We start from the raw sequence: 23,115 nt of genomic DNA on the forward strand, positions 1-23,115 counted from the left end.
ATGTGCATTTGAAAAGCTTAGTGCAATCAGTTACAAAATCCATATCCGTTTGAAAATATCTGAATTTGGCTGGCTACAATTTTTTTTAATAACATAAAGCCCATTTAATTTTGTTAAAGCGGGGTGTAGCTACTAGATTCATATAACAAATGATGTCAAATTATTTTGGACACCCTTGTAGTATACTATTATTTATTGTATGTTTTATTTGTGCAGAACCCATCATATTTAATAAAAGCTTTACTTATGCTTCATTGTGTGTACAAAGATTGACATGGTACAGCATAAGTATCATCACATGAAGAAACATGGAATAGTTTTATTTTTTATTGAGGGGGGGAAAATGCATTTCACTCCATTTTTAATTCTTTACAGAGCGTTTATACCAATTTGTGGCACTTGATAAATTCATTGAGTGGACCCCCATTATTTGTAAATAGGGAAAAGCTGCGTACAATTGATGCTTATTGAAATGCATTGAAGGGGAAAAAAAAGAATGAAACCAAATATTTTAAAAAAAGGTAATTTAAAATATGCATTTTCTTTGAAAAAAGCAAGGGAAATGGAGTGTTGGGGACAAAAACGATACATACTGAAAAAATAGATGCAATAATGGAAATCCATGGATGCTGAAACGCGGGTATGCGGCAGTCCGCTTGTATACGTATTTCCAACCGCAAAAACTAGTGATTTATAAGTTATTATCCATGACCGACACAAAATTGGGCCCTTCGATGTTCAAGTTGTATTTTTTCATCAACTGATGTCAAATTTCCAGATAACATTAAATCCAGACAGATAAAGTTAATCAACTTCAAACAAACTTTTGAATATATTCTGATCTTAGTTAAAAGGAGGGAAAGAAGAGAGAAAAGTACAAGACTGTTTCCAGTTAAACTGATTGTGTGAGTCATGAGAAAATATTTTCCTCAGCTCTGAGGGCCGAAGTGTAGGGCAGTCAATGCGCTGACATCTTCAAGCCAAGAACAATGCCGCTTGGTGTTGTCACCTGAAATTGCAGATATTGTAGAATTAAAGGATTTCCGAACAGATGGCAAAGTTTTAGTTTTGGAAAATAAAGGACCAAGAGAGTGAAAAGCCTTTTACTTACGTGAGAATCGTCTCATGTTTATCAGCCAATCACATGACAGAACAAATGCCAGACTGAAGTGGCGGGTCCTTTCTCTCAGCCACAGCCTCCAGGCTACAATGCAGACATGATTCATCGTTAAGAGGCTAATACTGTAGCTAACATTCATCAGTATAGGAGCATTTATGACCTTTTGGATGACATGAAAGAAGTGTCATTCTCTGAGCCCATTGAGTGGATCTCTGTTGGTTCCGCAAGCAGGTAGTTGGGTTCCCTATGATGGCCTCTTATTGGAGGACAGAGACCCCTACTGGGCTCAGAAGCAATGCAAGCGAGGTGACTGGAGGCGTGGAGAGGATTTCCATTTGGGTCCATGCAGAGAGCTTCGTCATTGGAGGTACCGAGAGATTCTAAGTCAGTCTGAGAAGAGGTCTGGACAATGATGTGGGGCAGTGAGAGAGGAGTGACTGAGCAGTGCTCCCTGTGGGACACCTGCAGCTTCTTCATGTGGTAGATGGCGGTACTTGCATGGAAGGCTTGCTGTTGACGGAGAAATGAGGTGAAAAGGGTTCTTTCTGTCATTGCATGACACAAACATGTCACTTTAGTTGTTAGGTTCCGAAATAATCCGGATAGGAGTGGATACCACAAACGTAGACAAGGATAAGAGCGTCTGACAAAAATGTGTTTATTAACAAAAACAACGTGGGACCGACAAAGTACAACTCAGGATGCTGGTAACAAAGAACCGGAAAAATGCGGAACCGACCAAAAGCGCTTGCAAAAGACAAGGAACAAGAAAGCTTGTCAACTAAAAGGGGAATCCAAAACACGAGAATACAAAACCGAGACCACACCGTAGTGAAAAAAAATACAACAGAAACGCAAAGAACTACGTGGCAAAACTATGAGGCAAAAATCGAGACAGTCTAGAAATGGAAAGCCCTTGGAAACAGTAATGAGCAAAATTTATTAATCTGATAACCAGTCGTCAGCGTGGCGTGGCTTTTAATGCAGCTGGTAACGAGGCATGATTACAAAGAGGTGCGGCTCAGCACGGGAAGAACAGGCAAACTCCATACAAAGATGTGCGGGATTCAAAGCCACATCTCCGAACTGTGAGGCAGAAGTGCTATCCACGATTCTGTTATATTGCCCAAATTTGAAACACAATAGCTGTATTAACTCATTCAATACCGCAGATTACCCTCTTGAGGATTACAGTGATACATTCACAAAGCTATAGAGAATTTATTATTCTTTAATTAACTCTTTCATTCCACAAGACGTACTTGTACGTCTTTTTAAAATTAGGCCCCGCCAACCAAGGACGTACTTGTACGTCTCAGTCTTTTTTTTTTGCTTCATAGAGAGGAGGTGGGTCTGATGCAATCTGTGAATGAGAATAAGCCATTTGCATTGTAAATCATGTAAAAAAGGGACCAGTAGGTGGCAGTGGTGCCTAACGTGCTTGAAATGCGTGCTTTTACAAAAAGCTCTTTTTCTCTGGGTTTGGCCAGGAATCGCCATTTTCATGAAACTTCGCCATTTTGTAATGCCGATTGCTGAAGAATGGAAAAAGATAGAAACACATTTTTTCTGCTGAAAGAAGAGAGTCCAAACTTCATTTTGGTAGGCTCTATGTTTATATAGCATTAGAACCAAATATTCTGTGGGCCTTGCAAGATCAGTCAAAATCCAGTAAAACGCTGGGATTGAGGGGGTTGCTCCAGTGAAAATGGCTGGGATTGAATGAGTTAACATGTATGCTTTTGGTATGTGCGAGGAAGCTGGATGTAATATTTGATGAACTAGTTTTATACGAGCTGCATGTGAGATTTCTATTTAACAAGCCTGAAAGGTAGTTTGGAAAATTAGTTTTTACTCGAAAGAGTAGCGGCAACAGATGACAGTGCTTCATGTTCTCACCGGCTTTTCAATATTTGCCTTATTTATTCAACCTCTTTTTGGAGTTTATAATAGCAGAGGCATCAGAAAGTAAAGAATTAAAATTAGAGAAGAGCAAAATCCCGGGGATAGGCCAAAAATAATCTACCTGTAATTTCGGCAATATGAATGGCAAATCAAATTGAGGATGTAAATTAATTCCAAGACCAATTTTGCCAAACCATCAATGATTTATATCGTAACGCATGATGCTGATGATAATCAGGGCTCTAAATTAACACCCGCCAAATGTGGGTTAACATTTTTAGTGGGTGTTGATAAAAACTTTCTCGCCAGTTTGGCCAGTGACGCAGAAGGCAATCGTGTCAGTCTGATAAACTCTACGCCATATTTTGTTCTCAGCCATTCGTACCCAGGGCAGTAGCTCCGACATTTCCAATAAGTACTGTGCCGTGATGCTATGGAATGACGTTGAATCCGCCCATTGGCTACGTGCGGCGTTGTACCTAATATACGTCAGTGGTTTGGATTTAAAATAATGTTGTAAAATAAACATTCTGTAGTTGAGATAGAAAATAAAGTAAATTTTGACTCTACATCAATAACATTTCACCTCATTTAAAAAAAAAACAAAAAAACAAAAAACAAATCAAAGTGAATTTTAGTTAAACCAGAACCAGACGCGGTCTCGGGAACACTTGGCCACCCCAGGTATCCAACCACAATACTTTCATGAAGATCTGATGTTACATTTCAAAATAAAAGGCCTCTGAAATAATCAATTTTGATCTTTATGCCTGATTTTAAAAAATCAAGTTAAAAAAAATTGCTGGTGGAAATCCTAATTAGCTGGTAATTTGAGGGAATCACAGGCCACATTGGCTGGTGATCAAAACAAATAATTTAGAACCCTGGTGAGGATGATGATGGTGATGATGATGATGACAGCTGAAATATAGACAACCCTACATTGTTACTCACCTTCCATTTAGCTTTGGCAAAGTTCCGTTCCATCTGCTCACATACCGAATGATAAATATCCAGGTCTTTAGCTGTGTTTCCAGAAATCCTGCAAGAAAGTCAGTTATAATTGTTAACTGTGTTGCAATAATGGTGTCTTCATAGAAAAAAAATCTTTCGTAGCGTAACCATGTGTGAATATGAAGGACAAAAAAAAAATCAATTCACCATGGATGTCGCAGGGCCTGTTCAGTGGTGAATCGTTTCATGGGATTTTTCTCCATCATATTCCTAATGAAGTCTTTTGCTGTGAAGATATTGAATAGATACACAGAGTCCAATATGTTTACATTGTTACAAATTAAACCAAAATCCATGCCTATCAAGCTTTTGATTGAGTCAACCATCATAAATTGTTCCAAAAATGGAGTCAAAGAGGAGTTTCATCAGGGTCCTGGCATATTGCTATAGCAATCAGAGCATGCAGGTCAAATGGGCAAATGCAGTCTCTGTTCCATTTGCTGTTGGAAATGGAGTTTTGCTGATGATCCGGCTATTTTCTCTTAGCAGGGCTAGATTTCAACAGCTGTGGAAGATACATTCTGAGTATGGTATTCAATTTGATGGAAGATACAATGCCCAAAAAGAGTGTTAAGATCTGCAGACCAAAAGTGTCTGTCCTGTTTTGTTTTTTCAGTTTGCGGCGGATATGGTAGGTGTTCCGTCATGAGCTGCATCTGACGCAGCCTCGCTATCCATCTGCCTTGAAAAGCTCTGCCACACCGACACCTGGCTGTTGGATTATTTCAGCCTTGCTCGCCACCCTTGTCTTCAAATGCCTGAATTTTCGACATGTTCATGGGTATTTTTTATTTTTATTTTTTTTGCTTAATAGCTTCTCGCCACGTGTTAAAAGTATTTTTTTTTTTGTAATTCCTTGTTATTGTTCTTCAGTTAAGTATTCTCATGCATTGGACTTACTGTTTTTTGGTTTTTTTTTTGGACAAGCTATTTACTTGATCCTTGCCTTTTGCAAGCGTTTTTGGTTTGTTTCGTTATTTCCTGGTTCTTTGTTACCAGTGTCTTTTGTTGTACTTTGTCGGTCTTGCCTTTTTTAAGATAAACATTTTTTTTTTTTTTTTGGTCAAAACATTATGCGTCGACGCTTGTGGAATTCACCTCTCTCCGGATTATTCTGGAGAGCGAAAAAAAAGGTGACAATCATTTTACCTGTCAGAGCAAATAGTTTTTTCGCCCGTAAAATTTCTGTAAAGTGTTTGGAAAATGTCAAGAATAAGTTGTTTAAAGCATATTGTACTCCTCTGTTTGATATTAAGGTTACCGATGACTGCATATTGCTTGGAAGGCCAAGGTGGTGCGATGCAAGTGAGATGTTTTGTCGGTCAGGAGTTTATACTGTATATTTCATGCCCTATTGGCTAATCTTATGCATCGATGTATATGCCATTTGAATGTGTCTCAGAATTGGATCATGCTGTTGTCAAATCCAGGTCTTAGTACTAAGTAAAGTTAGTAAATGTTATGTACACAAACATACCATAATTCCTTGGATCTGGTGTGCATTGATTTTTTTTTTTTTAATGCATTGTCGATTTACAGCAGTGACAGATTGGATCTTTGTGCAATCAATGTGGTACACATTTAATGTCTGCACTGTTTTTATTGGTACGTTGAACAATCTACAAATGATCATATCGATAAGGAGGATGGTTCCAAAACTTTTTTTTTTCATACCTGACTCAGAGATCTCATCCCAAAAGGGAGAGTGAAAGGCATATTCAGCTCTCATGATCTTTGAAAACAGACGTGTCTCGTTCTCCTCAAAGAACGGAGGGTATCCACACAGCCTGGAACACAGAGAGAACTACCTTCAAATATGTAATCACTTTTACCATGGAAAATTCAGTTACGGTGTACTGTTTTAAAATCCTGGATAACAGAAACAATTTGCCCTACGAAATGGTTCAGTAACAATGAATGTTGTTGTTTTACTAAAGGGCACCAGTCTTGATCCCGTCAACTGGCATGCACCCTCACAGATAAGGAAACATTGAGCAGGTCAGCTAACTCTCCCAGATTCTGGAAAGCTGCCCTTTGCTGCAGTTCATGGACTGTGTACTTAACACAAAATTGAGAACCCAGTGGTTACAAATGCATCAATAATTGTGTGAACGATATAATACAGCGGTTGACTGGTGAGCATGTTGGCCTCATAGTGCGGATGTGCAGGGTTCAATTCCAGTTCTGGCCTTCCTATTTGGGGTTTGCATGTTCTCCCCGTGCCTGCGTGGGTTTTCTTTCTCCGGCTACTCCGGTTTCCTCCTACATTCCAAAAACATGCATGGCAGGCTAATTGAACAGTCTAAATTGTCCCTAGTTGTGAGTGTGAGCACGGATGGTTGTTCGTTCATGTATATACCCTGTGATTGGCTGGCAACCAGTTCAGGGTGTACCCCGCCTAGCACACCGCGTTACCCTTGTGAGGATAGGCGGATCAGAAAATGGATGGATGGATAGTTCATATGCACGTTCACTGAAGCCTTCATTCGTGAAAAATAAAAATTCAAGACATAAAAAAAAAAAACACATTTATGAAAAACAGAAAAAGTCTTAAGTATAGGTTTTTAAAATTGTACAACGGACTATCACGGCAGTCACACGGTGACTACTGGGAAAACGAAATTTCCCGCAGCACTGAGTGGACAAGCAATGTAATGTGATCATCTGCAGCAAGCGATGGCCAAGTGAGCGTGTTCGATCGAACCCAGGTTAAGAACCACTGCAATACATCGTTATTTATGTAGCGCTTTAGCAACAAATGACAGTCTAGTATAAGTTAAAAAGAAAAGCTACTTACAAGATGTAGGTAATAACTCCAATGGACCAACAGTCAACAGCTTTACTGTAGGGTTTTTGGGCCAAAACCTCTGGAGCTACAAGGGAAATTGATAGTGGATAATCATGCAGGTACCTTAATATGCAACACTGTGCGAATAACTTAACAGCTGGGCAACAGCGATTCATTCATTTTTTTTTCTTTTATTGCTTAATATCAATATAGCGTTAGCATTTTTTGTTAAAAGCAGAGCAGATCATCAACTAAAAGCAGACCTATCTCTTTGCAATTGATTCGATTGTGTGTGTGCCCCACTAAGTAACTTACCGACGTATCCGGGTGTACCACATGCTGTGGACATCACCCCATGCTCCAATGTTTTTGAAAGGCCAAAATCGCTAACCATGATTTTAGCATTTTCATCCGCACTGTAGTACAGCAGGTTTTCAGGCTACTTAGCCGAAGAGTGCGAGAAGAACAGAGAGATTGAGAAACATGGGTGAGTATAAGATATTACAGTTTAAAAACTAAACTATATCATTGTTTTGCGATATTACAGTTTAAAAACGAAACTATATCATTGTCTTGCGTGTATGCGTTTTACCTTCAGGTCCCTGTGCACAATACTGTTTTCATGCAGGTAGTCAACAGCCTCCAGCACCTGTTTGATCACCAGGCTCGCATCCTTCTCCGTAAAAACACCTCTATCTAAAATCCGATCAAATAGCTCCCCACCTGACACCCTGCACATAAATGAGGAATGTGGAAAAAACTCTTTTACTGCACATATGTAACCAAGGGTCTCAAGGGTATACCATCATCTACACTTACAGTTGCATGACCAGGTAGTAGTGTGTTCGACTCTCGTAAAAATCCTCCAGTCCTATTACATTGTCGTGCTTTATCCTGCAATCACAGGAAAGACGTTTAGATTTCATTGCAGACCTTAGCGCCACGAGTAGACACATGGACAAAATTGTTGGGACCCTCCTGAACCCTTTCATGCATCCAATGGGAGACCTAATAAAAAGTCAAATCAAAATCAAATCAATAACGATAACCTGTAACCTGATAACACGATAAACTGTCCACTGTAGTAACCGCTGTCCCTGAAAGGGTTAAAAAAAAAAAAACTCCTCAAAACTACCTTGAAGCTGGCAAAAGTCATAATACTTCCAACAAAATGTCCTGAAATAATTTCAGCAAAATCTGGCGTTGCTTCATTTTTGTGGTCAAACTAAGTTGTAAACCAAAAAAAAAAAAACCAAAAAAAACAAAAAACGCCAGAACACATATGATAGTACTGTACAGCATCCTGAGTTTGTTGCTCAACATTTTTGAGGCAATGCAATCGAAGACTTAGAAACTAATGAGACTTCAGCACCTGTGGAAGGGTATTTTGACAAACACCTCACAAATAGTGTCACGTTTGAAGGGTGCTCTCTCCTGATGGCAGAGTGGACCACAAAAATAATGTCTGCCTTTCATGAGTACATTTTCAGAGACCAAAGTTGTTTCTTTCTGTGTGGATGCATACTTTTCTCATTGAAACAAAATAATTAAGGTACAGTATATGCAGATGTAGGTGTCTCTATCTTTCAGAAGATAGCTATGTGTGTTTTACCTCTTCAAAACATTGATTTCATTTTCCAGGTTGCTGTGGGTGAGGTGCTTTTTTTTCAGACACTTCAGAGCGAACAATTTCCCAGTTTTCTTCTCTCTCACCATGAAAACTTCAGAAAAAGACCCCCTACACAAAACAATGACAAAGACATTCAGGAAAGTTGGGTCAGAAAGTGAATGCTCACCAACTGGTCAAAACATAACCGCTTCTTCCATTAACGCACAATCTTCATGAGAGCCAATAAAAAAGCTCCATCAACAAATCTTCCTTTTCAAGGTTAATAATAGTCACTTTTGATTGACACTGTCGGTGAATTGTTCAACGGGACAAAGCACAGCAGAAAAACAAAATACTGTGACATACTTAGCAGGGGGGCTTTTATTTACTCAACAGTAAGAGTATATACCTGTCGGACTAAGGTGATTACAGTATTAGGGAGGAGGCCATTATTGACGCAAAGGCAGTTTTGTCCCTCAATTAGAGACTGAAATAGTGTACAGTATTTTCATCATACGGGTTCTGGTTTCCTCCCACATTTGCAAATGTGAGTATGAACGCTTGCTTGTCTGTGCTTATCCACTGTATATGTGCCCTGTGATTGGCTTGTGTCCAGCCTCAGGTTGTACCTCAATTTAAGTCACCTGAAATAGGCTCCAGCACACACACAACCTTAATGAGGAAAAGCAATGTAGAAATTTGATGGGGGGGCTAAGCTAATTAACAAACATTCATTCATTATCCATACTGCTTATCCTCACTAGTGCTCCAAATTATTAGACATTTGCCATTTTTGTTCATTTTCCTGATTGTCTATGCCTGAATGCAATTTTTAAAATCATCAATATCTGTAAAAACCTTTGATATTTATTTGACACATTCTTTTTTTTTATTAAATTGCTCCAAATACAATGCTCCAAATGATTATGCACAGCCGTTCAAAAAAAAATCTAAAGTATCGAAAAGAGCTGTCACATTTCTGTTATTTCACTGCAGGTATCATTCAACCCCAAAATATTGTTGCCCTTGAAGTAACTTGTTAACATTAACACCACCTGAATAACTCTCTCATTCACTGAAACTGTAAATCAATGTTTAGTTGGCAGAACTTTATTTTGGAGGGTATACCTCCATTCACCCTCACAGAGCTCCTTTTGAGGAATGTTTCACAGGCTTTTAATTGTGCTGACGGTGAACAGGGCCTTAGTAACCATTACAGCCAAAGCCTCACTGGTATTTTTTGCGGCATGGGACGGTTTGTTGTCCATCCATCCATCCATTTTCTGACCCGCTTATCCTCACAAGGGTCGCGGGGCGTGCTGGAGCCTACCCTAGCTGTCTTCGGGCAGTAGGCAGGGGACACCCTGAATTGGTTACCAGCCAATTGCAGGGCACACATAGACGAACAACGATCCGCACGCACACTCACACCTAGGGACAATTTAGAATGTTCCATTCACCTGCCACGGATGTTTTTGGAATGTGGGAGGAAACCGGAGGACCCGGAGAAAACCCACGCAGGCAGGGGGAGAACATGCAAACTCACCAGTCCCTCACCGGGCCACCCACGCTTGTTGTCTTGCATCATAATAACTGGAGTGTTAACGTTTTTTTTTTTTCCTACTGTGGGAGGATCTGGTCAGTTTGAAGCTCCACAAACTTGACAGGGGTCATTATAACCCCCTTGCTCATGTCACAGCCTCATTGGGACAGAAAGCTAGCCAATTTGACACAACAAACATCCTCGCTTGCTGCTCATCATGTGCTTGCCGAACTCTCAACACAATGTACGGTATTTGCCTGACAGAAACTTGCCTTGATGCACTTGAATGAATCAGGTTGCGATTTGAATCACACACCCGCCAGCGATTGCTATTCAGTTACGATATAAGAATTATTCGCTTTACCTCAGAACCACAAAAGAAAAAAAGGGTAAATCGAGGGATGGGTCAAAAATATGACATTTCTGTTTCTTGCACACAGCGCCGGGTTATTGCTTGGCTTTTAACTCTGATATGCAGCACATCCACGAAATAAAGTAGAGTGTGCATTCAACACAAATACTGTATATTCAGTCAGACTCCTAATCCCATAATGAAGTTAGGCTAGGATGTTCCCACACTGCTTCGGTCTGACGTCATTGATCAGGGACACACAAACACACACCATACTTATTATCAGCCAGTCCATGATAAGAGAACTTTAAGCAGCTTTGAGTCCACAAGACAGTGATGAGGTAACAGGCTTACAATTAAGTTTACAAGTATTCGATGCAGCTCACTCTCTTTCATTTTTGTTGTTGTGAGGCCAACTTTGCCTCGCAATGTGATCATGGCTAGAGCTCTGTGAGTAAGTGATACACTCCGGTGTGTCTCTTCACTCCTGGCTCTGTCCATTCATTTTACTCACTCATGTCTAAAATCAAACGGAATAGGAAGTGCGATGCACAGTTTCCATGCAAAAGGCTAGTACCGTATTATAAAACATTTTACTTACAGCTTTGGTTTCGATCTTTTTCTACTTTATATACAGACTGTTACTGCTTCGTTTATCAAACTCACAAAATGGTTGCATTTCATTTAAGTCTACAGTATACTGCATGGCTGTAGAATCTGAACATTATTAGACTTAAATATGTTGCACTCTCTACCAGCATACCAAAAATGGGACAGCCTCCGCTAGAAGGTGGAGCTGTGAGTGGTTTACACAGACTGTATTAAAGGTTCCATTGATAAAGTCAGTTGTGCGGAAGGCGATGAAAGGATTATCCTTAAACCTGTGCCAATCTGAGCCTGGAGTGTCCTCCTTTTGATATTTGGTTTAGGTAAATTAGGTTCACTGTAAATGGCAGCATTGCAAGGCAAAAGATGAATTTAGGAGGGTGGCATCTTGTAACCCGTCTGACTTCTCTCAAACTTTCTCATCTGAACGCACAGTACTTACGATCCCATCTTCCCCTTGAAGTCAAACACATCCTTGATGTTATTTATGGGTTTCTTCCAACTACAGACAATCTCCTTCCGCCCCATCTTGGCTCTGACGTTGCCGTAGACTCCTGAAAAGCAAAGGGCGTGAAACTTTAAAATCATAACATACGCAAATGAATCCAGCACACCTGCAACTCTTGTGACGACAAACAGAACAAAAAATTGTTCTTGTAAATATTGACTATGATGTCATGGAGTGCATGTCATACATAATTCTTCTATTGAAAAACACTGATTGTATGTATCCAACTAAATTGCCTGTTCTTCAGGGACATATCTTCAATCTATATTTACAGTGGTTAAATTTGGAAATTAGGGGAACAATGCGTAATGGTCCTTCATTGACCTGTTTCACACCCCATGTTCCTTTTTCAGTCCGGGTTACATAAATGGTTGCATGTCCACAGGTGAGGTCAGTCCCAGCTAAGCAAAGCCTTTTTGTACCTATCAGTTGCACGGCATTCAAAAACGTAGGGGATTAGAGGTAGATAGCAGTGGTTAGTTAAGCTTCTGTTAGATGCTGTCCTGTATCTGCCCTCCTGGTTCTTGCACCCTCTGGCCCTCTCTCCTAAAGTGCTCCTCTGTGTGTCTGCTGAGGGAATGGATTAACACCTGATTCCACAATGGAACTGGGTCGGTCCATAATCTTTGCCTTAAAAGAACACTGTACTTTACACATGTAAAATGACTACCACTAAATTACTACTAACTGTACTAAATAAAAATTAAAAGTCAGAAGACAACAAAAAAATCTACACAAATATAATAGCTGTTATTTTTTCATTCTTCTACCCAGCTTGCTACTGTGCTTACATGATAATTAATGTATTTTTTTAAATAACAGATATTTTTAATAGAACTTTTTTAATACATACATACATCTGAGCTGTACTATAATTACCCCTGTAGAGTCTAGTGGTTTCCAAAATGACATTGCGTAAAGTCACATACGTATTTTTTGTTTAGTTTTGTTGTTGTTTTTGGGGCTTCCAGAAACCAAAGACTGAAACAACACATTTCAATCCAAGAGGGACTAAAATGACTATAAAAGGTTTTTTCGTATCAATTGAGGAAGGTGTCCATTTAATTTGTAGATCGGGCTACATCTCCAAGGCAGATGCATGAAATCAAGCTTTTAAAAATAATCTAAAGTTCTAAAACATCTTCCAGAATGTGTTATCTACCACTGAAACGACTCAACAAACTATCCGAGCGGAAAGAATTTAAACACATTTTACCTTGAGGAGCGGTGAGAGATAGGAGCGCTGAGGTATCTTTGACCGGTACCTGACGCTCACAAGTAGTGTGCAGCCTTTTACCAGCAAGGGGCGGAGCTTCCATTCATCGTTCGCAGAGATCGCGAGACGTGTTACGCTCAAAACTCCCAACCGCCAAAAACTCGAAGACAAAAGCAAGAATAAACGTTTTTTTATTTTTTTTAAACCAGAACGGGGAAGAACACAATAAATAAAATAAAACATACAGGTGCCTCCCAACAAATGAGCATACAGTACCAGAAATAATTCCAAAAGTTAATTCACAGAGGCAACAGATCACCCAGCCGCGCGGTGCTTTATGGGTTCCTCGGCTGCCAATTTTGAATCGTGGGGGCGGGGGGAGCCCTAATTATTTGGAACATTTCAACCGCTGTATAGTTGCTGTTTCTTTATTTAATCTATTTTAAACTGTGTCGTCGGTTTATATATCCGTGCGCTTACCACCATCTGCTGGGACAAGACACGTAAGATTAATTAACCTTTTTATGACTTTTTTTTCCCAGCGAATAGGGCCTGTGTGCGACTCCGGACACGGGTAGGACATTTGTGGTCATTTGCTCTGCCGCATAGCATGGGAATTTGAAGGCATGACATGTATTTATAGCGCACCAACCGTCGTTTCGTCTGATATGTTGCAAAATATTGCTGATGTTTCTTGTAAATCGTTGGTTTTGTGATGCGTCACAACTCCCAACATTGCACGTAAAATACAAATGGGCTCAATGAATGTGTCGTTTTGCTAACATGCAGGGCCTGCACGAGCCATTTTAGTGCCCTAAGCGTAAATGCTTTGTGGTGCCACCACCCCGCACCACCCCTGAAAGAAATCAACAATATCTGAGTATTTGTCAGTTTTCCTTTATTTTACTCAATAACTTGACAACATTAATGTTTCCAAAACTTTCACAAAAATAAGAGATAAATAATAATTATCCATCCATCCATTTTCCGATCCTCTTTATCCTCACAAGCGTCAGGGTGGTTACTGGAGCCTATCCCTGCCGTCTTCGGGCAGTAGGCGGGGGAACCCCAGCCAGCCAATCGCAGGGCAGACATAGACAAACAACCATTCACGATCCACTCACACTTAGGGACAATTTCAAGTGTTCAATCAGCCTGCCATGCATGTGTTTGAAATGTGGAAGGAAACCGGAATACCCGGAGAAAACCCACGCAAGGAGAACATGCAAACTCCACACAGGAAGGCCGGAGCCGGGATCGAACCGACGACCTCTGCACTGTGAGGTCGACGTGCTAACCACTTGACACCGAGGCGCCCTAAATAATAATTACGTATTTATAAAACACTAACAATGACACCAACTACTCAAATAATTTAAAATAAAAAAATAAATACATTGCACTACTAACAAATAAACGTGGTTGATCATGTGAAACTTTCACTTGGTCTTGAGTTCCTCCTTGAACATATTGAAGCATTGATCCTGTATTAAAAAATGCAATGCAAAATGCAAAATATGCAGGGATTTGGTAGTAAAATATAGTTTTCAACCATGGTTCAAACATTTTCTAAATTCTGTTACAGTATTATGTAGGCCTATATTTAAAACACAGGTACGTGAAAATTTCAACATTCTACCTTTATAGACAAGGACTGATCGGGACACTATATAAATATTATGGACATAATACAAACACAATGCATATTAAAGGGAGAAATCTACGCAGCTTTAAGATCGATTTGTTTTGCAAAAATAACAGTTTCACCAATCGACGTTGCTCTTGCCCTCTGAACCCCTCGACAATGTCGGCATAGTTGTTGGATATAAAACAACTTTGTCTCGTAACATTCCATTTCATTTTCGTAGCGTAATCGATGTGCAGGTCACAACTTTTTCACAACAGCATTTTGGGTTGTTTTTGGCGAGCTTGTATAACGCAATCGCCATTAGCATTTCTTGAGGTACAGCAGTTTTTTTGGTAGGAGTATGTGCAAGCATGTGCGAGCATCATCTCACTGTTTTTTTCTTTTTTCCTCTTTTCCGCCCACGACTCTTGACGCCTTTTCGACGATTTGTCCCGATACGCAGAAAATAAATTTTTGCCAAATTTGTAAATAAAGCATAATGGAACAAACTACTTGGGAATGTAAGAGAGCGGGGTGGCAGGGCACCAAAGGTAGACAGACCAACGAGACGTTACAATTTTAGGCCACCTATTTCATCCGCATGGACCTTTATCTGTCAAGAAAATATCCATACATACATTTTCCGTTCCGCTTTATCCTCACAAACGATGCGGGGCATGCTGAAGTCTATCCCAGCTGTCTTCAGGCAGTAGGTGGGGGACACCCTGAACCGGTTGCCATCCAATTGTAGGGCACACAGAGACGAACAACCATCCACGCTCACACTCACACCTTGGGTCAATTTAGAGTGTTTCATTAACCTGCCATACATGTTTTTGGAATGTGGGAGGAAACCAGAGAAAACCAACGCAGGCACTGGGAGAACATGCAAACTCCACACAGGAAGGCCACAGCCGGAATCGAACCCTGAACCTCTGCACTGTGAGGTTGACGCGCTAACCACTCAATCACCGCGCCGTCCCAAGAAAATGTTAACAGAGGTTTACGAAGCTTTGTGTTAAATTTCATTAGAACAGTTAAACATGGCACCTGTCGTTTTATCACTTCAGGCTTAAAGCCTTTTAAACTATGCCTGCGAGCTTTAAGTGTACAGTTAAGAATACACCTCCTGTATGTACTCTTGTTCAAAACTGCTTGTAATTTGGTAGCCTCTTATTTTTTTACCCTTGATTCTCACGTGTACAAAGATAAGATTTGCAAGTGGCTTAGCTTCACTATGTAATGGTGAAATATTTCATGACTTTTTCGATGATTTTGGTTATGATTAAGATTACAGCTAATGAAAACCCCAAGTTTGGAATCTATAGAAATCAAAATATATAACCTAAAAACACATTTTAAACATAGAAATTCTATTCTGAAAAGTGACTTTCTCTGAGATATAAAGGTCTGCCCACCTTTATATCTCACACCCGTCTCACAGTGTCGAGGTTCAGGGTTCGATTCCAGCTTTGGCCTTCCAGTGTGGAGTTTGCATGTGTTCTCTGGGCACTCTGGTTCCTTCCCACATTCCAAAAACATGCAAGCTAGGTCAATTGAAGACTCTAAATTGTCCCTAGGTGTGATTGTGACCTCAAATGGTTGTTTGTCTATGTGTGCCCTGCGATTGGCTGGTAACCGGTTCAGGGTGTACCCTGCCAACAGCCTGAAGACAGCTGGGATAGAGGCTTCAGCACACCCTTGTGAGGATAAAATGGATGGATGGATGGATGGAAATATGGAGGTAAATTTGGTGCAAAAGTAACTTGTACCAAGGAAATGTCAGAGATTTTGTATTCTATTTGTAAAAAAATAAAATAAATTTTGTAGAGCTATAGAAATGATAACTCGTGTGGAAAATGCATCTCCATTTGAAGCAAAAACGACTTGTAGATGCGGAAAATACAGTAATTCCTCTTTTTTGCGGTTACTTGGTATGACCCCCACCCCCCTGTGAAATGTCAAAAACTGCAAGTAGGATTTGCCCCCCACCCTACCCAACCCCCTCCAGGAATTTTCGTGTTTGTATGTGGATGTCCTCCCGCAATATGGTGGTTACCAATATTATTTTTTAAATGTATTATTAAAAAAAAAAAAAACTAAAACACTGAGTGGTGGAGCCGTGAAGTGGTGAGGGATCACTGTAATTTTGTAATTGAAGCAAAATTAAACTTCTGCATGAAAGGGAAACAATCATTTCTACATGTATAAATGACAACTTTTATTTGACGAAGATGCCACAAATGTTTTTGCTGTTGCTATGATTGGAACAAAACTGTTTTACTTCTGGGGCAGCATGTTAGTCGACTGGTTAGCACGTCCACCTCACAGTGCAAACGTGCAGGGGTCGATTCTGGCTCCGGGTTCATGTGGAGTTTGCATGTTCTCACTGTGCCTCTGTGGGGTTTCTCCTACATTCCAAAAACATGCATGGCAGGTTAATGAAACACTCTCAATTGTATCGAGGTGTGTGAACGCAGATGGTTGTTTCTCTGTGTGCTCTGCGATTGGCTGGCAACCAGTTCAGAGTGCATCCTGCCTACTGCCCGAAAACAGCTGGGACAGACTCCGGCATGCCCGTGACCCTTGTGAAAATGGTTGAATGTTTTGCTTTTGTGCGGATAAAATTTGTACTTCTAAGTGTTTGGAAGCGGTGGCTGGTTGCGATGCATGTCCATTTTGACCAATCAAAAGCTCAGCCTCAGTGGCTCATTTCGAGATATCTATATATGCACTTATTGAGTAGTTCAAGTACACTTTACTAGTTTGGGTAAATAGGAGAATGCACTCGTACATTTCAGCTTAAAAGGCTAAAGATGTGTACTTTTAGTCTTAACCCCACCTTTATTCTCATTCAAATGGAAGTGGGGCACAGTGTTTAGCTGGCAGGATGGGCAACCCAAGACCTGGAGACATTGGTGACTGTCATAATGGGAGTCACACCCTCAGGGCTAATTTGTATGATTTTCTGCTGGTCAAGTAAGACTGTATTGTGAATGTGAAGAAAGGTATTTTTGGATGGTCAACAGTCTATTAACTGTGTTAAACATACCTGTATAAACATTGCAAAGTGGTGCGACAGCAAAGGATGGACAGTTGAGAAACATTGGAACAAACACAAACACAAAAAATGACAACTGTTTATGAAAGGCTTAGCAACATTTTGCTTACTTTAATGAACCCTAATTCAAAACCCACCATTCTCTATGTTCACAAACTGCGATAAACATTTGCAATTTTCACGTATGTTCACAAACTGCGATAAACATACGTGAATCCCTTTCTCTGGTGCTTAACTGAAAATTATGTTTGAGAAATTATTGTCATTACTTAATATTTGAAGGTGTAACGAATAAGTATTGCTTATTCAATTAAAGATATTATGTTATAATTATAAATATTGAAAATGTTGAGTTGAATTGATGTACCTTTTTTTTAAATTTTAACATATTTTCCAAGTGCACTCAACTAATCTGGGTTCACAGTGTGCTGGGCTGTATACATGCTAAACAATTAACCTCAAGAACTTAATGTTCCAGGAAAAGAGAGGTCCAAGAACAGTAATTTCGCACATTAATTGTAACTCTACCAGTTACAACAGACTCTCTACATGCTGTGCAGGGGCGGCCCGGTGGTAAACTGGTTAGTGAGTCGACCTCACAGTGCAGAGGTGCAGGGTTCTATTCTGGCTCCACCCTCCCTGTGTGGAGTTGGCATATTCTCTCCGTGCCTGCTTGGGTTTTCTCCAGGCACTCCGGTTTCCCGTCACATTCCAGAAACATGCATGGCAGGTTAATGGAATACTCTAAAGTGTCCCTAGGTGTGACTGTGAGGTTGAATGGGATGATTGTTCGTCTCTGTGTGCCCTGCGACTGGCTGGCATCTGGTTTGGGGTGTCCCTCGCCTACTGCCCGAAGACAGCTGGGATAGGTTGCCGCAACACCCCCCCCCCCCCCAACCCCGTGACCCTTGTGAGGATAAAGCGGATCGGAAAATGGATGGATGGATACATGCTGTGGACCATATAATTAACACAGCATTTACAATAATGACATCAAAATATACGCTGACACTAAAATAGGTTATCCATCCATAAGGGCAAGTTCTCATAATACCGACTGAAAAAAAATAACCTAAATGTAAATCCTTGCAGAACAATAGGTGGCGGTAATGTACTATTACAGTCTCCAAAGCGCTATCGTACACAAAGAAGAAGACGACGACGACGAAGAAGAAGAAGCGACGAAGAGAACAGTATCAGCTTCCCCTTCCAGGGCGGTCTCCTACGTCATATGTTGACGACGTGCACGTTTTTTTTTTTTTAGCTAAGTGATCATTTTTACGAACACAAGAGCGATAAATCTGAAATAAAATTCAATAAAATGTGAAGTGACACGAACCAATTGGTGAATCAAGGTTCGAAATTACTTGGCATTATCTCAGAAGTTGTCAGCGTTTAATAGACTTAAATGGAATACGGAGTACAAGACTAGGTCGGGTTGGGCTGCGCGACTTTAGCAAGTTAACGAGCCACTAGTATAAGCAGGGTAATTCTTATGCGAAACAGCAAATTTGACTGCGTTTTTTTTTTATATGCGACGTGTCGAATTGTCGCTGATGTAAAATATTACTTCCGTTAGTTGCGTGAATTAGGTCGGGTCATTAGATATCGGTGGAAGGCTGCTTCCGAAGTGATTACGCATTTAGCCTGTGTTAGCATTCTCATTACATTGCAGTTTGTTCGTGTGCACAGTTGATCGTTTTGGTGAACCCTACACCCCAGGAATATGGCGCCGCGCTTACAGTTGGAAAAAGCGGCTTGGCGTTGGGTGGAATCTGTCAAACCTGAAGATATCAGACAGGAGCATATCGAGCTAGCGTACCGCATCAGTCTTGCGGCCTGCAAGAGAGGAACCTGCAGGTACTTTCAGAAATGTCCCATCATTTTCAGTTGTGATAACAGTGAATAACAAGTTAAACACCCCCCGAGTATATTTTCTTTGATGGAAAATTATCAACCAAACACAGCGCATCAAGTCTTTATTCCTCGTATTGGACCCTGTGTATTGCGACACGACGTCAAATGACATCAATAAACGTCACGTTAACCAATAAGAATCTTCAATGAGCAGTTGTTAGATTCCCGAGTTCAGTCTTATGCTGTGACATAAATTTGCTTAGAAACTCGTATCCAAATTGTTAGCATCCCATACAGTGTATGTATATGCAATTGTTCTTTGAATATCGGATTTGATTAGTGTATATGCTATGACTGCAGGAGGAACTGTAAAGGCAACCCCAACTGTCTTGTTGGCATTGGGGAACAGACGTGGCTTGGGGAGATTGATGAAAATTCTTTCCACAATATTGATGACCCAAATTCAGAGCGAAGAGATAAGGTAGAATATTTGATCAGTTCAATCACTGTGCAGAGTACAATACAATACATTTCTATGTTTTTGTAGTACTGTCTGTTTTTCTGTCTCTTACAGAACACGTTTGTTGGTTTGACCAATCTGGGTGCGACGTGCTATGTCAACACCTTCCTGCAGGTGTGGTTCCACAACCTTGAGTTGCGAAGAAGCCTCTATCAGTACTACAATTCCCGTGCAGAGGAGCACAACACAGAGTCAGGTACAAGTACAGATGGTTTGCGTTTGGTAATTCAGCTGGTTTAAAATGTGTGCGGCATTAAAAAAATAATAATTTGTGTACAACAGCATAGTTCTATCAAGTGTGCTTACTTGCACTAAAGAGAAGTACTGTATTGCATTAAATTGAAAGTTTTTAAAATACATGTTGTGAACACCTTAATCTCACCATGTTCGACTTATATGTTCATAGATGTGTCAATTCAAGCACCATGGTCCAAAGGGTTACTTTAAAAATGTATTCCGATAGTTAGTAGTTACCTGTTATAAAGTGTCCTTAGTAATGTATTTAACCCTTATGCAGTAATACAGATTGTTACGTCTACCTGTTATAAAGTGTCCTTAGTCATGTATTTAAAGTACCAAAATATTTAAGTATTTTAACTTTAATACTTTAAATTACTTTTGGCCAAAATATTAAAGTATTTTAACTTTAATACTTTAAATTACTTTTGGATTACTCCATATCAAATATGTTTAAAAACATTCAAACTATCAAAACCATTGATATGATATATATTTTTACATGGCGGCTTATTGGTCCACTGGTTAGCACGTCGCCCTCACAATGCAGAGGTTGTGGGTTCGATCGGCTCCGGCCTTCCTGTGTGGAGGTTGCATGTTCTTCCCGGGCCTGGGTGGGTTTTCTCTGGGTACTCCGGTATCCTCCCACATTCCAAAAACATGCATGGCAGGCTGATTGAACATTTAAAATTATCCCTAGGTGTGAGTGTGAGCACGGATGCTTGTTCATCTCTGTGTGCCCTGCGATTGGCTGGCAACCGGTTCAGGGTGTCCCCCGCCTACTGCCCAAAGATGGCTGGGATAGGCTCCAGCACCCCCCGCAAGCCTTGTGAGGATAAAGTGGATCGGAAGATGGATGGGTATTTTAAAATATTTGTCTGTTCTGTTCTGGAGGGAGCCTGAGCCCCCGCAATTCAAATCCAAAGCACAAGAACTGTGAGGCAGATGTGCTCACCAATGTGCACCATGCTGCAGAGATGGATGGAGGAAGGGATGGATGGATTGAAGGCCAAATGAAACACTGGCTGGTTTCAAACACTAGATAGATAGATTCCATTTAAAACAATTGACTAGTTGCATATGGGAAGCTCTTTTCAGATTGTGCCTGAAGGCACCACCTTAAAGAGATCAGATAGATAGATTGAATTTCATCTCATGAGGCAAATTAGTTTTGATGGCCCCATAAAGTTTTTCAAACCTCTGCACATGGCCAGTCTTTGTGACAAGTCAAAAAAAAAAAAAAGAAGAGTTCACTCCAATCCCTGCATCTCATACACACGCTTGTAATTTTTCTACGACGATACTTGACTTTAACAGCAATTTTTTTCCCCCCCAGTAACAAATTTATCAGATGATAATGGTGATTATGGCATTGAAATAGTATATCTGTGTGTGATTCATGACGGAATTAGTTAAGTATTTGTTTACAAGTTGCAGGCGTGGTGTTAGCCTTCTAGCTCATCATATGATAGCAAACAATCGGGAAGAGTTTCGTGTTTGCTAATGCGAGCAAGCTTTTATCGTTCACTGAGGTACTGGCTTTCAATGTAATTTTTGTGCATTGTATTCATCAATGATATTTATTGTTCTCTATCGCAATGCCAATGTTCAAAAGAAAAGGTTATTTGTTTTTGATAACAAGATACTTGATTTAAGATGCTCTGTCATAGTATCAGCAGCATAAAAATCTTTTTTTTTCATTTGTCATTTATCATGACAGTGTCTCGAAAAGTGCATTGTTTTATAAATTGTTCTTGTGACAATCCTAAGTGAGTCACCGACACCCATCAGAAATCGAGCGGTGATGAGTCTGACTCTGTATATGTATAAACACTATTCACAAAAATGTAGGGATATGTGGCTTCCGGTGAAATTTATGGAAAATGTAAAAAGTTCACGCGACACTGATATCATGAAAGTGGGACATTTAAGTATAAGGATGCACTGGTGATTTCCTCTTCTCAAATGTTCATTGGAACAAAAGTTAACAATAGTGGGGACACCACAACAAAAATGTCAAACAATAACTTGTCATGTGACCTTGAGCATTAATTACAGCTTGACGACGACGTCTGATGGTTGTTTCTTGACAAATGTGGGACGCTACGCTGACAAATACTTGATGTGTTTCAGATTATGAACCTGAGTCCATTTGTGAGCATCTGCAATATTTGTTTGCACTACTACAGAACAGTAACAGAAAATACATCGATCCTTCAGGGCTGGTTAAAGCTCTTGGCTTAGACACTGGGCAGCAGCAAGTAAGAAGCCAGCCGATTACGTTTCCTACTACTTCAACAATATGATGCCCCACAAAGTACGAGATATTCTTTTCTCTCTCAGGATGCCCAGGAGTTCTCAAAGCTCTTCTTGTCCTTGTTGGAGGACACATTGTCCAAGCAGAAGAACCCAATCCTGCAAAATGTCATTCAGCAGCAATTCTGTGGACAGTTCTCCTATGTAACTGTGTAAGCAAACCAACTGCCACTTTATTCAAATGTCACTTTATTCTCAAAGATGCATCACGTCCGTGTACTGCCCCCACTGTTGAAATGCAAAGATTCATTTCTTCACATGAACCAAGAAAGGTTTTCTAATTGCAATCAATGTTGTTTTCCCAGCTGTAACCAATGTGGGCGATCGTCTGCGCTGCCTTCCAGATTCTATGAACTGGAATTGAATATTCAGGGCCACAAGAACCTTACAGAATGTGTTACAGAATTTCTGAAGGTATGTTAAGGTCAGAGTAATATCAATGCAATCAAATGAGTCCTGGAAATACAAGTGCTGATTGTCTTAGTAAATGATTTGCAGTATCACCAGTGAATCTGAGAAAAAAGACATTACAATTATTGTCAGGATGCATTTTAACCTCGGGTTGGGCAATGAACCGAAATGTAATCGTGATTTCCATTTTGGCTTTACTGAACGCTGCCTCGTTATGGCCATAACTGCAGTAAAACTGCAACATCAATAAGCTCAATAAGCTCCACCCTCAATGGGTTCTGTTAATGTTCTTGGGGAAATTAAGATAAGATAAGATAAGAAAACCTTTATTAGTCTCGCAATGGAGAAATTCCCAATTCACAGAAGCAAAGTTATGAAAGGAAGAAGTAGAAGAACAAAATATAGGAGCTGCTGGAAAGGACAGC

General features: G+C 40.2%; 2 protein-coding genes across 4 annotated transcripts in view; one reads left to right on the forward strand and one right to left on the reverse strand.

The window, feature by feature from the left end:
* Position 1: 1 nt before the first annotated feature.
* Positions 2-12,718, reverse strand: camk1ga (calcium/calmodulin-dependent protein kinase IGa). The gene is made up of 13 exons (XM_019867691.1): positions 12,662-12,718; positions 11,380-11,491; positions 8,440-8,565; positions 7,647-7,721; positions 7,420-7,558; positions 7,143-7,266; positions 6,837-6,912; positions 5,714-5,826; positions 4,187-4,265; positions 3,980-4,067; positions 1,281-1,630; positions 1,112-1,204; positions 2-1,009 (listed from the first exon to the last, which is right to left on the reverse strand). Exons 2-12 carry the CDS (start codon positions 11,463-11,465, stop codon positions 1,141-1,143), a joined length of 1,320 nt encoding a protein of 439 aa, XP_019723250.1. The 5' UTR covers positions 11,466-11,491; positions 12,662-12,718; the 3' UTR covers positions 2-1,009; positions 1,112-1,140.
* A 5,814-nt stretch (positions 12,719-18,532) lies between these two features.
* usp48 (ubiquitin specific peptidase 48) overlaps positions 18,533-23,115 on the forward strand; it is a 33,176-nt gene continuing 28,593 nt past the window's right edge. The window contains exons 1-7 of one of the 3 annotated variants that reach the window (XM_019867621.1): positions 18,533-18,704; positions 19,042-19,209; positions 19,567-19,687; positions 19,781-19,922; positions 22,097-22,224; positions 22,307-22,431; positions 22,585-22,693. In XM_019867621.1, coding sequence (XP_019723180.1) covers positions 19,076-19,209; positions 19,567-19,687; positions 19,781-19,922; positions 22,097-22,224; positions 22,307-22,431; positions 22,585-22,693 — 759 coding nt within the window. In that variant the 5' untranslated portion in view covers positions 18,533-18,704; positions 19,042-19,075. Of the gene's footprint in view, positions 19,210-19,566; positions 19,688-19,780; positions 19,923-22,096; positions 22,225-22,306; positions 22,432-22,584; positions 22,694-23,115 lie in introns of all 3 variants that reach the window. The other 2 variants (XM_019867622.1, XM_019867620.1) reach the window with 2 other exon arrangements.

The sequence above is a fragment of the Hippocampus comes genome, unplaced genomic scaffold, assembly GCF_001891065.2.
Source record: "Hippocampus comes isolate QL1 unplaced genomic scaffold, H_comes_QL1_v1.1 scaffold84, whole genome shotgun sequence".
NCBI classification, from domain to species: domain Eukaryota; kingdom Metazoa; phylum Chordata; class Actinopteri; order Syngnathiformes; family Syngnathidae; genus Hippocampus; species Hippocampus comes.

Coding starts and splice junctions, on each gene's coding strand:
- camk1ga (XM_019867691.1), bottom strand. CDS start 11,465: ATGGGGCGGAAGGAGATTGTCTGTAGTTGGAAGAAACCCATAAATAAC. Junction 1,631..3,979: donor TTGCCAAAGCTAAATGGAAG/GTGAGTAACAAT, acceptor CTCCGTCAACAG/CAAGCCTTCCATGCAAGTAC. Junction 1,205..1,280: donor TCTTTCATGTCATCCAAAAG/GTCATAAATGCT, acceptor TCTGCATTGTAG/CCTGGAGGCTGTGGCTGAGA.